Source organism: Penicillium roqueforti, assembly GCF_015533775.1.
Source record: "Penicillium roqueforti strain LCP96 04111 chromosome Unknown scaffold_01, whole genome shotgun sequence".
Classification (NCBI taxonomy): domain Eukaryota; kingdom Fungi; phylum Ascomycota; class Eurotiomycetes; order Eurotiales; family Aspergillaceae; genus Penicillium; species Penicillium roqueforti.
This window is the reverse complement of record NW_024067565.1, coordinates 2,078,671-2,091,139: the sequence shown is the minus strand read 5'-3', so window position 1 is coordinate 2,091,139 and position 12,469 is coordinate 2,078,671. Positions and strand designations below refer to the sequence as shown.

Below are 12,469 nucleotides of genomic sequence, written 5' to 3'. Positions count from 1 at the left end.
GGGCCAGGCCATCACGTTTAAACTGTAGATCAATATGGGCCGTGATGGAGGAAGATGTGATATCAGCCCAATCACACGCTTTGGTCACCGTTAAGAGGTTAGAGGATGTCCATCGATGCCCAGATCTGGATTGGCGGCACGTCAAGTTAATTAAGTATATGGAACTATAGAAACTATAGACATTGTCTCAAGTTTTAGACGTTGCACTAGGAGAATTCTCCCAAGTTCCGAATAATCTCCGTACTAACCGGAACTATTTAACGCTAAAAACCAATGATTCGGCGATTTTTGATCTGATCAGGAATTTAGATTAAAAGAATTAAATAGTGCTAGTGATGAGCTCCACTCGTCAAATTAATAGAGTCTGGACTATAACATAGTCTGGTCTGGACTTTGGGCACGTCGGCGGCTACAACACTATACCGCGAGAGGTCGGAGTTAGTATAAACTGCACAAATAACAGACGAATAGGCTTATGATTGGCAGTGGAAAAGATTCACAAAGCAACCAACCGTATAATTGTCTAGACTATTTAATATCCTGCATGAACGGGGTGACAGACCCCTTGCTGCTCCGCGTGCCGCATGTTCCACACCCCTTTTCCCTTGATCGGATCCTGCCGAGTTTATATATACATGAACTAGTGATATGATCACACCACTCTATGCTATATTATAACACCATAGAGTGGTTATATCGATACAACGAATAGGAGGAGATCAGCTATTAGGCTCTGGATATACCACACACTCCCTCCCCATGACGTGAGATCCAAGGAATCCTGCAGTTCCAAAGCCAGGGATGGTGATCGGCATGCGCACGCGCAGAGCAGAGGCAAAGGACAATGTGATCGAATGTGATCGCCCGGCTGCAGCCACATCGCTGTTGGGGTCCCCGGAAAAATAAAGACACCGAGTCCTTTTCCAGATATTCTCCTTGGAGCCCTTGGGACCATTTAAGACCGTTCAGGACCCTCTGCTTCTTCTCTTTCCTCAATATCACTCCACCGGTTCCAATACAAAGTCCGAGTCTAAGCGCAGAGAAAAAAAAGCGAGAAAAACGCCCCCCAAGTGTGGGTATCACAGGAAACTGATTATTGCGAGACTCGGTATCACACCCGCAACCTATTTCCAGAAAATCCCCAAAAAGAAAAAGGAGAAAAAGGAGAAAAAAGGGGACATTTACGGTGCCTGCACTTGTCCGACTCGACCACGGTCAAAACCCTGTGAGACCTTTCCATCTCTGATCTGCGATTGTAACAGTAACCCCTAGACGGAGCATAAAAGGATCGACTCGGTCATACAATGATTTACCCGGGTGGATCGGAGAATAAGGGGATTTCTCAATGTTTAAAAGGGTTCAAGGGTTTTAGGAGCATTTAAAGGGTTTAAGTGGGAGATCATCGAACTGCCGGGCGATGTTGTGGAGTCGAAATATTCAGATTGGCTAGATTTAGGGCGATTAATTCGCTGGGGAAGAAGGAATAGGACATTTCAATGGAAATTAAATATTCAAGACACAAAGTCTAAGGCGAAAGAACTCCGATTGACCTTATAATTGCCCAAAGGAGACGTGAAGGTCAAGGTGACCTCCCGATTGCAACCCTAAGACCACCAGCGACAATTCAATGAGGTTACTATCCTCCTATCCGACTCTCCTGCTATCTTAGATCCAATCTAGAATAGAATTAAATGCGTAAAATACGGAGTACATGTCCTCCCGTACTCGGAATGCGCATAGTCCACGCCGAGGTCGACTATTGGCAATGGCTGCGGGCACCGACGTCGATCCGTCAATCTTCCACCTTGCTTAGCCCTGATTGGTATACACTGTCACCCCTCTCCGAACGGAAAAATGGAAAAAACGAGAAAAAGAAAAGGGAAAAGAACTATCCGTTGACTAGTGGCATTCAATCCCTTCCCTTTACCCGCTCGGGGGGGTGGCACTGACAGCGTTCTGTCAAATGCACGCCCTCGATGTCCTAGATAGGAGAGGGGGAGGGGGGAGGGGGGAGGAGGGAGAGGAGGCAATATATTCTTTATTCTCTTTTTTCAGTATCGAATGTATCTAATACCAGGCCTCCAAAGAAAGGAGTCTAAGGAGGGGCACCCGTTAAACCCATTATTCTCCAATGATCTACCATGACGAAGATCAAATCTATCAGCTACTAGCGCCTGCATGGACCACTACTCTTTCCTACACTGCTTATTGTGTGATAGTTCAGCGGTTCGTTTGGACTATCGAACGCCTTGGGAACATTCAAGTGGGGGTGTACTTTTTATTCCCCTACTTTGGGCGACCTCGCACCACTTTCGGTCATATACTTCACCGTTTTCTCCCCTTTACACAAAAATACCCTCGAGGAACGTGGAACGTGTGATCAAGAGGTAAGGCGTGGGGTGGGGACTTTGACATTTTACTGCACCTTGATCCTAGCTCAATGATCGACCGCCATCCTGCAATAAGTCGCCCTAGGGAAGACATGCGTATGAGTAACCCTGTGCCCTGCTGTCATCTAGAAATCTCCCCATCGATGCAGTCTATTTTCTGACTCCTCCAATAGCGGATCGATCCACCTTGATTATAAGCTTGGGTCCTCGGACGGCATTGGAAGAACTTTGATGACCTCTGGCTCTTTTCTATTCTCCCTACACCGCGCTTTCTGTGTCGCTAGTTACTCCCAGATCTATTACTCAGACATGCTGTCTCAAAAAACCGCGCAATTCAGCGGTCTCTGCTTGTGAAATTGAACCAAGATATACTTCGGAATCCAGCAAGACCGAGAACGAAAAAAAAAAGGAAAAAACAAAAAAAGGCCGAAAGAAGCATTTGCCCCGTGGGCCCTTTCCCTTTCCTGCTTGACATCCGATGCACTCACTCGTGCTTCACCCCCCGAGCCTCACTATATCCCAATTCGGACAGCCCCGATTCAACCAGGGCCCAGAGCGGCTGCCGTTGAATCGATCTTGGACCCCCAATGCTCGAGGGTGCAGCCCCCGGGCTCCGATACCCCACCAATCTATGTCTGGATCTCCTCCAGCAAAGCCCTCGGAGCTATCCGCAGAGATCCCTCGGGGATATCCTCCCTCTCTCGGATTCACGGAGCGGTCTGCTGTGCCGGTATTGGAGCTATCGCAAATACCGGTTAATGAGCCACTGTCACGGGGATATAACGAACAGGGACCGGTGTATGCTGGATCTCCATTGCTAGCAGGAGCACCAACATTGGACCCAACGCATCCCACAGGCCGATCACTAGCACAGAAATCAACCCGACGTACAAAGGCCCATGTGGCATCAGCTTGTGTCAATTGCAAGAAAAAGCATCTTGGATGTGACCCAGCCCGTCCATGTCGAAGATGTGTGCTTGCTGGAAAGGCTGTAAGTGTTAATGAATTCTCATGAATAGTGGAATTGTAACTAACGAGCAGGAAAGTCAACATGTGTGGACGTCACGCACAAAAAGCGAGGACGGCCCCCATTAAAAGCAGAGGATTCATCTGTCAAGTCATACACCACGCACTTGGATAACCCGGCTGTCCCAGCGGAGGCTCAGCCAACTATGCCCCCGCGGCGGACCGCTATGCATCGGGCCACTTCTTCACGAGAACTGCGTCCCATGACGGATCTACAGGGATTGGGAGATGTCAGCTCGGGAATACGGACACCACACCGGTGGTCCGCTTCGGTATTTCCTCTCACGCGGCCTATGGACCTCTCGCCCAATGTCCCGGGTATGATTCGACGCCCATTCTCTTCATCTGGACCGCCATCTTATTCGGTACCGACGCACTCACATGTACCTTCGCCGTACATGCCAATGGCAGGGTTGAATCCGGTCTTAAAAGTCAACACTATGTCCGGTGGCATGGATCGACGATTCCAAACATACGGTGTCCCAGCATTACCACCACCAACATCACCTCCTCAACATCAGCCACCACCAGTCGGTATGCCCTTTCTACCGTATACTGAGACGCCTGGCAATCCTATCCGCCCAACGGCAAATGATTCACGGGTATCACTATCACCTCGGGATCCATATACCGTCGAATCTCCAGTCCGGCTCCCCCCAATCCACCAAGCCACAGCTGGGCCACCCCCTCCTCACCATGTCCATCGCCTGAGCGACCCGTACCCAATGAATTGGACTCTCCCAGGCCGGGAAGAACCCCTTTACGACCCCCGCGCTCTACCTCTCCACAGATCTGCAGGCCCGGTCTTCAACTACCCTCTCCCCCACCAACGCTCCTCCTCCATAACAAGCGCAACTATGGATCCCATACCCCGCCACCTTGGCCCAGTGGAACTGCCATCCCCGATCCAGATAGCATCTGGCCACTCGCCTTCTCTGACGAGGGCCGAACCGCCCAGCATGGAAGCTGAAGGTCACGACAACAGACCGATCAAACGGCGCAAGATGGCCCTGGATGACATGGTCAACGGCTAATACTGGCACTGCTCCCATCCCATCTACAACCTGATACTGATACCAATCGGAGGCTGGAGTTCCTCCTTGTACTGTATAATCATACTCGAATCCTCTGTAGCAGGGTCTACAGGGACTAATCATTGCGCCATTTGGTCATTTCCGGTGCGAGCACCGAGAAAATAACCCCATGGACAATTCATTTCCTTGGTTGAATCTCCTTTCCCACGTCTCGTTTTATTTTGTTTCCCAGATGCTGGACATGAAAAAGTACACGATCTCATTTCCCGGTGTTGTTTCCCTTTTTGTTTCCTTTGTTCCTATGTTTATGTGCCCGAATATCCCATCCGCATTGTTTTCTGATTTTGCTTCAACCGCATCTATCATATCCCATCTCATGACAGCTTTCTCGGATTAGCTTGTCTCTACTCTGCTGGACAAAATGGGAGCTGGGCTGGTTGAGGGTTTCTTTTGTCTGCCATCTCATTTGTCGTATTTTTTTTTTGTCTCTTTTGTCATCTCTCGCATCTCATTTGTCTATCTTCTTCGACTGATTCCCCTTCTCGCGAGTACCCCCTACAGTTGATGCGCGATTTTTTGTCCCCAATACATCATGGCACGGCGTTTCGCGGCGAACATGGGGGTGGTCTTGCATTGGTTTTTGTTCGATTTATTTTTTGCTTTATGGGTATATGGAATGTCATTGTCAACTTTATGTGCGCTGTACTTCATACTCTGTATATATACACGTGTAACAACTAAAGATCACTTATCTATTTGGTCTTGGACCTGGTGTAGATGATTGTTTTACGTGGTGGAGGTGGTTCATAGGGCTGGTTACATGTGAACTCATTGTGCAGAATGTATAGTTATTGAGATCAGAACATTAATCCATTAACTCTTCTCTTTCGTTGTACAGAGAGAGACAATAGAATTCTAACTCATGTCACGATGAAAAAGAAAAAAATATCAAAAAATGCACTAAGAGGGAATCGAACCCCCGGCACAACATAACTTAGTAGTCGGATGATTACTTGGAAGTGTTATATGTTACCACTACACCATTAGTGCTGCTTATGATAACTGATCACTTGAAGAGAATATACCGTAGTCTTTTCAATTTCCATGTAGCAACTATATGTCTTTAGTATGCGATGTGATACTTGTCGGCAGTCTAAAAGGACTTTCTACCGTAAATAACAACACAAGCGACGACGAAGAACTAATTAAAACAGGAGTATCTAAAGCTGCGGTTATTTGTGGTCGGAAAAGAAATCCAGGGGTCATTCATACTGTTGGTCACGACAAATATATATTGAGAACCAGGCAATACAAGAAAAGCCCCGACAAGACACCAAAGCTTTCAGCATAAGCGACGCCTTCACCACAGATCGGCGGTGTATCCGACCGCAAGAACGATCGCCTTTTCCTGTTTTCTATCCAACGATGATCAAACCTCCCAACTCCAGTCTCTCTGTCAACCTACTGTACCAACGGTACCTTTGCCTGCTGGATCCCCTTGCCAATATCCACCTGCGAGTAAAGACCAAGTCCAACAAGCATCAGAAACAAGTTCGGAATCATCGGAAAGCGCAAATTATGCGTCCGATCCTGGATAATACCCATTACCAGAGGATTGACCCACCCAGTCGCGAGATCCAAAGTGATCTCCAGACCGAAAAACTGCGCTTCCGAGTTCTCCGGAATCATGGAAGAGTAGATTGCACGGTTATACGCCCGAAGCGCACTACTAGTCGACATGAACAGGACCTGCTCAACCCAGAACTCGACCTGGTGCTTATAACCAATTGTAACATGGTTGCTGATTCCGATGCAGCCCCACAGCACACATAGGATATTCACCACGAGGAAGGCATATGCGTATGATTTCACGGGGAGCCGAAGTCGCCGGTGGAGATACATGAAGCTCAAGCTGCCTGTGCAGGCAAAGATCACGCTGGTAAAGGACCAGACCGAGTATACCCCGGAACTGCGGGAAAATCCAGTGACCTGGAGGAAGAGCGCGCCGATGAGCTGCAGGTGGTTGGAATAGCCGGTGTTCCATAGAACCCAACCGATGCAGAATTTGAATGCTTCCGAATAGTGCGTTACGCTTTTCAGCAGTTTCAGCCAGTTTTTGAAGGCGATCAGCAGAGGGAATTTGTTTTTCGTGCGGTCGAGCTTTTTGCCGGGCACTGATGGGAGAAGGTACTGGCCAAGGAATGCAAACAGGACTGGGAAAGTCAGCTATCGGGGATTCATGATCTAGAACTAAGTACAACCTACTTGTGATGCAGCCCGCAATTGTGATGGCTAGAACGTAGTTGAAGTACCCAACCTGCACATAAGACCCCCGCCCATACACAAGAATGACACCGATGATCAGGGCAGTCAAGCCACCGACATTGCCCGAAACCAAAGCCAGAACACTAATAGAGACTCCTTTGTTCCACGTCGCTCTCTCGTCCTGGCTTGCCGCTACAAGGGAGTCACGGAACCAGCCCGTCGATCTCATAAAGATCGGAATGTATGACCCCTCGATCACAGTATAGACACCTCCGACCGTCGTTAAGAAGCAATATAGCACAGACAAGGCGGTCAGATGGCTATAACTCTGACCCGTGAGTCCTGCAAAAGGCAAGGCTAATGCCCCGAACAGAAATATCGAGGTCATCATCATCGTCTTGCGGTAGTCTGGAGGTATCTGGATCAGCGCTAAAAATCCAAAGGTGTCAATTCGTTCTACTCACTGGCATAGTCTGCTAAGCCGGCCGTGAGAATCGATACTATGCCTTCCATGGCGCGACTGATTGCTCGAAGGTACAATCTTTCTTCTCGTCAGCAAAGTCACCCCGCACCTCAATGCCACGATACGCACGTATAGCTGTTATAGTCGATCTCCCCTCCACCGAATTCCACTAGACAACTGATGTTTGTTCCACGGCGTGAGCATGGCTTGTTAGATCCGGCCTGGTGGCCCAGGAGATTGGCTGCCGAGAGGATGGCCGCAGTCACATAATTCGAAACCATGGAAGATGTTGGGCCAGTCTGGAATTGGGCGAATGCATTATCAGCATGTCATCTCGCTCAAGCAGATGTCAATCCAAAGTAAGCATCAGTCCCCGCGTACCGAATAGCATAGCACCAAGAATCCCCACAGTGCTTTCTTCGAGTTAAAGACAGCCTTGGAATTGGCTTGCTCCAGATCGTGTTCTGTGGCCCGAAGTCCTTGCTTGTCCACGTCTTCCTCGTCTCCAGAGACGTTTCCTTCAACAGAATCCCTCACGTCGGCCATAGTAGTTGGGAAGCACACTACTGGCGCACAAAAAATTGGAATAATCCGAATGTAAAGACGCGTTCAAGAAGAAAGGTAGTAGAGGTGGAAAGGCGATGAAAGAAAGCAGGAAAACAAAGAGACCGCATTTTTAAATTCTGTAGCTTTAACATGGAGTGAATAAGAGCGTAATTGTGCAATATAATAAACGCTTTTGATTCCATTTGGAGTGAGCTGGTTTGAGCACTTTTCCTATATTGAAGTCAACTTGGGGGCCATCCTTGGCATTTATCAAAGTCTCAAGTGGTTATTGCTTGTCTCCTCTCTTAGCCAATCATGTTCAGTGTGAGTATCTTGACCTTGAAACGGCCATGCCCAGCACCGTGCTTCTCTCTCCGCTGGATTATGGGCCATATGATCCAAGAACTGTTCCTTCACCATCTCCAATTTGACCTTCGCCTGCGCATACTCATCATGACTTACCCAGCCTTGCCAACCATTCTCTGCACCGCCAAGAGCTTCCAGAACATCTTCCATGAGCTGCACACCTTCTTCCCACTTCTCTTGATCTAAATTTTGCTGCACGATATCATCATCAGTAAAGGTGATCAGGCACGGTGTTCCATCTGCGCCAACTGTTGTTCTCCACTGTTCAACAAGTTGAAACAATTGGCCCTTGATAATTGTTTCACCGTCGTTCAAAACCTGGGATACGAGTGAAATAATCTGGGATCCAAGTACGTTGGGATACTGAAGCGCTCTGAAAACATCCTTATTCTGTCGTCCAGATTGAATTTCATAAAGTTTGTATAATAATTGTTGAGTTCGTAAGACTTTGGCTTTGGCTTTCTCTTCGGCGCTCAATGTCTGGAAATTGTCTGGAAGAGAAGGAAGACAAAGACCTTCATCTGGCTTTGGCCAATTGAAATTCAGGAATGCGGGTGTAATCACTTGTTGGCACAATGGAGCGACATGTACGCTTTGCCAGTCAATGACAGCAAAAATCTTGGAAGGATTATTTGGATCCACAAAGATATTATCCGCATGGAAGTCGGTATGCCAGAGAACAGGCTTTGTCACGGTCGCGTCCTTCGGAACTATAAAGGATGCAATTTTGCGGAAATCAGAGATAACATCGAGTTTTGCTTGAGCCGTAGGCTGATATGACCCGGGCGCGCCAAAAATCCCCTCTGGTCTGGGGAATCGGCTAAGATGTTTGCTACAATCTTCTTCGCGACTCGCCATCGAATGGACATAGTCAATCATTGTATTCCCTAGCTGAACCCACGTCAGACAAAGGCATTGGTGGTCAAGAGGTAGAAAAACGCACATGGTCCTTTATAAGACTCGATCGCACTTCGTCCATCTTCCAGGAACCTGCGATCCGCTATCGGCCCGATCGCAAATCTAGGGAATGAAGTTGACAAACATCCATCTTTGGAGTTCGCTAGATCATTTTCATAGTAAATGCTACCAATCATGTCAAAAGAATGAGCAATAAGGGAGCGTTCAAAGTCAATGATACTTTGGATCAACTCCCGCTTCTGGTCGGTGCTCATTGTTGCCCACTGTGAGCTTAATAAGACACCATTTGCCTTCTCCATGATAATATACTCAGCACCGACAGCATTATCCTCTGCGCTATTATTCCAGGCATGAACTTTGGGCACTGGAATTCCTGCGATGGTACTTGCCTGCCCAGAGTTATTATGAAGGACCATAACAATGGGGTCATTGAACTTATAAATTCCATGGTGGCGACTTCACTCGCAGTTGTGTAAAAGGGGACCAGCATTCGGATTTGGAACCTTGGCTACGAGTTGATGTCCGCTTTCCGTGGTGAGAAGGAATGCTTTGCTGTAGTTTCCGTCGGGGAGCTTTTCCACTTCCGTGCAGACATGGGGGCCGAAATCCAGGCTCTCCATGGCAACTCTCACGAGTTCATCAAAATTGAAGTTCACTCGTCTTTCAGCTAGCTGTTGAGTCTCGTTGAACAGCCAGCGACCGGCGGTATAAAGGTGGAAATCCGGCTTGTCCCAACTCTGGTCTGAATAGATAATCTCATTCAGCATAAGCTAGGCTTACCAGACTGAAAACCCGTGGAGACCATACCTGACCTTGAATTGAGGTGGTAAAAGAAACCCGTGGATTTGCGGACCAAGATCGGTGCATTCTGGGGGAATTCAAAATCCGGGCGCGCAAAATGAATCGGGTGTAGCCTGAAATAGCGGAAGAAAACACTCCTCGTCTAGTTGCAGTTGACATGGCTCAAGGTTTGGAGGTTGCAACTCGAAGTTGGTGCTGTGTTGATTCGGAACCCCGTGATCGGCACGGAATTTCTAGGTCCCGAGATACCTAACCAGGCACGTATTGGACAAAATATTGACGAGACGGCAGGGCCAGAAAGACGCAGTTGAGACACGCAGCACGGAGGTACAGAGTATTGTTTGTACAAAGAAAGGAAATGTGTGGGGTCGCAGACGAGGGCAGCAAGACAACAAAGACCCACACTCTATCCATGGATGACAAGAAAGCTTAAAAAAGCCAATTTTGGCAAAGTTGAACGAGGTTAATATTTGTAAATAAGAAAAGGAGATCAATGTAAGAATCAGAAAGAACATTTTTTATGGACAAATAACGATTCGATCTTATTGGAAAGCACCGAGATGAAGGTGATATGTTGAGAAAATACCATTGACTTGGATAAAATACTGAAAATAATACGGAAAATATTACTTCAAAATACTAGTAGGCACATGTTTGGTTAAAGGAACAAGTCGGACGGGTTTTCACAATAAGTTCCGACAGTATGGCCGAGTGGTTAAGGCGCTAGACTTGAATCCTAATTTGAGAAATCTAGTTCTTTCGAGATCCAGGGTTCAAATCCCTGTGCTGTCGAATATCTTTTTTTATACTTTTTTCCCCTCTCATCGAATCTAAAATAAATTTCGCCTGTTTCCAACATTTTGGGTGCATTTATCAATTGATGGTTATTTCCGTAATATTTCTTGGCTATCTGATCGAGACATGGAATACGATCGTTCCACTATTGAGAGTTCTATCTCGGGATTTTGATTGGATCGTGTCTCAATCAATGTTGTCGAATCATTCCCATTCCGTGAGAGCATCCTCCCTTCACTGTGCATACTCAGTGTTTTTGTATGCCTCCGTGAGCTATTTTGCCTAGCTCTATACTCTGCTCCGGACTCTGACTCTCCGATACGTGAGTGGTAAGAGGCAGACTTCTTGAAAGGCCCGATTGCTAGTTTGTAAAGAAAGGGGAGATTCGCGCAGGCGATTCCACAAAGTACTTCGTATATAGACAGGATTCCGAGCGGAACACCAGCCCCTAATCCTGTTATTAGCGCTGTGGATACTGAATCGGATATTTTTTGACGTACAAGTGAAGTCCGACGACCCTTGTGAGACCACAACGGTTAAGCGAGCAAGAGTAACGCCGCAGGTGCTAAACAGGTCAGAAGAATTCCAGTCGACGTAGAGCATAACTTACAATAGACCAATGGCAAAAACACCAGCGATCTCCAATTTTCGCTTTCGATTAACGTGCAGTCCGAAGATAATCGGTAGGGGAAGAAGAAAGACCCATATGTCGCTGACCAGGTTCGTGATGTTGGTGAAGTAGGAGAAGGCCACCAGATTTATACAGGTCCCCTTAACATCCGAATCCCAACTTCTCTCAATGGGGATACACTGTAGCCCTAGGCCGATCTCCATCGCTGCGAGCCAGCAAAAAATAAAGACTGCGGTGCCAATGATAACTCGCCGAAAAACGACCGTGCTAAAAATGCGATAGTAAAGCCCAAGAATTGAAAGCTTAATGCTTGCAATGGCCCAATCGTAGAAATGGCTGAAGATATAGTCGCCCTATTCGGAATGTTCAGTATGTAAATTGATATAATGAATCTGTTGAAATCACCCGCAAGAAACCTTGGACTTCATGGGTACTGAGCGTCGCTTGATGTCTCCCAAAGCCGTAGGGTGGACCTATACATAATAAAGTTCAATCTGGGTCAGCCTTACCCTTGCAAGAATCCAATATATATCTTGGCATAAGAACCTACCATACACCAAGCCACTTATACAGAGTCCAATGGATATTGCCTACAGCAGTATTAGAAAATTGGATATCCCAAGAACAGCAAGATCCGGAAGGAAAAGTTGGTTCAGACCGTGGAAAAAGTAATCATATAATCATCAAAGCTCAACGGATCTTTGGATGAAGGTCGCAGTACCACGAAAAGCCGGAGCCCAGTAAACAAAATCATGAATGGAATGGGAACCGAATAGCATATAGTCACGGTGGTGACCCGCGACGCGCTCAAATCGACTTCCTCCGCCATTACGGGGAGAGTGAAGGATTCTAAAAAAACTCCGACCGTTGAGCGATATATTAGTTTACGTCTATTACTTAGGGGTTACTCCTTATTTTGGCCCCCATTGCCCCATTGCTGCTCCCGTGTTCTGCACATTTGAACATTGTATATTGCTTGTGGATACGGATGGAGCAATCAGAGTGTTTGCAATCGCTTAGTAGCGGCCTGGATGATATGCTAAGCTCGACACTAACAACACAACCATTCAGGACACGCATAGTATATTATATACCCCTTTAAATAGTGGAGTCAATAAACAACGGGACATTCGGGCTGATCCGCTCGCTCTCAGGAATGTTACATGGCCCGTGGACTCCCGAGGTCGCTTAGGGCTGTCAGTCCTGCAGGTGTACATAAGAAGCTCGTATTCAC

At 47.2% G+C, this 12,469-nt stretch overlaps 4 protein-coding genes across 4 annotated transcripts; 1 reads left to right on the top strand and 3 right to left on the bottom strand.

Annotated features, from left to right (window-relative positions):
- Positions 1-3,021: 3,021 nt before the first annotated feature.
- sclB (uncharacterized protein) lies at positions 3,022-4,450 on the top strand (the record flags this gene model as incomplete). The annotated part of the gene is made up of 2 exons (XM_039075872.1): positions 3,022-3,381; positions 3,437-4,450. 2 exons carry the CDS (start codon positions 3,022-3,024, stop codon positions 4,448-4,450), a joined length of 1,374 nt encoding a protein of 457 aa, XP_038933763.1.
- A 1,461-nt stretch (positions 4,451-5,911) lies between these two features.
- Positions 5,912-7,724, bottom strand: LCP9604111_1213 (uncharacterized protein; the record flags this gene model as incomplete). Its single annotated transcript, XM_039075860.1, has 5 exons — positions 5,912-6,663; positions 6,716-7,123; positions 7,180-7,256; positions 7,308-7,477; positions 7,560-7,724. 5 exons carry the CDS (start codon positions 7,722-7,724, stop codon positions 5,912-5,914), a joined length of 1,572 nt encoding a protein of 523 aa, XP_038933761.1.
- Positions 7,725-8,029: 305 nt separating this feature from the next.
- On the bottom strand, positions 8,030-9,424 carry LCP9604111_1212 (phosphotransferase family protein; the record flags this gene model as incomplete). The annotated part of the gene is made up of 4 exons (XM_039075849.1): positions 8,030-8,101; positions 8,187-8,981; positions 9,034-9,080; positions 9,133-9,424. 4 exons carry the CDS (start codon positions 9,422-9,424, stop codon positions 8,030-8,032), a joined length of 1,206 nt encoding a protein of 401 aa, XP_038933760.1.
- A 42-nt stretch (positions 9,425-9,466) lies between these two features.
- Positions 9,467-12,064, bottom strand: LCP9604111_1211 (putative integral membrane protein PTH11-like; the record flags this gene model as incomplete). The annotated part of the gene is made up of 8 exons (XM_039075838.1): positions 9,467-9,750; positions 9,816-9,922; positions 10,899-11,052; positions 11,105-11,169; positions 11,215-11,588; positions 11,641-11,708; positions 11,786-11,825; positions 11,894-12,064. 8 exons carry the CDS (start codon positions 12,062-12,064, stop codon positions 9,467-9,469), a joined length of 1,263 nt encoding a protein of 420 aa, XP_038933759.1.
- Between the last annotated feature and the right edge of the window lie 405 nt (positions 12,065-12,469).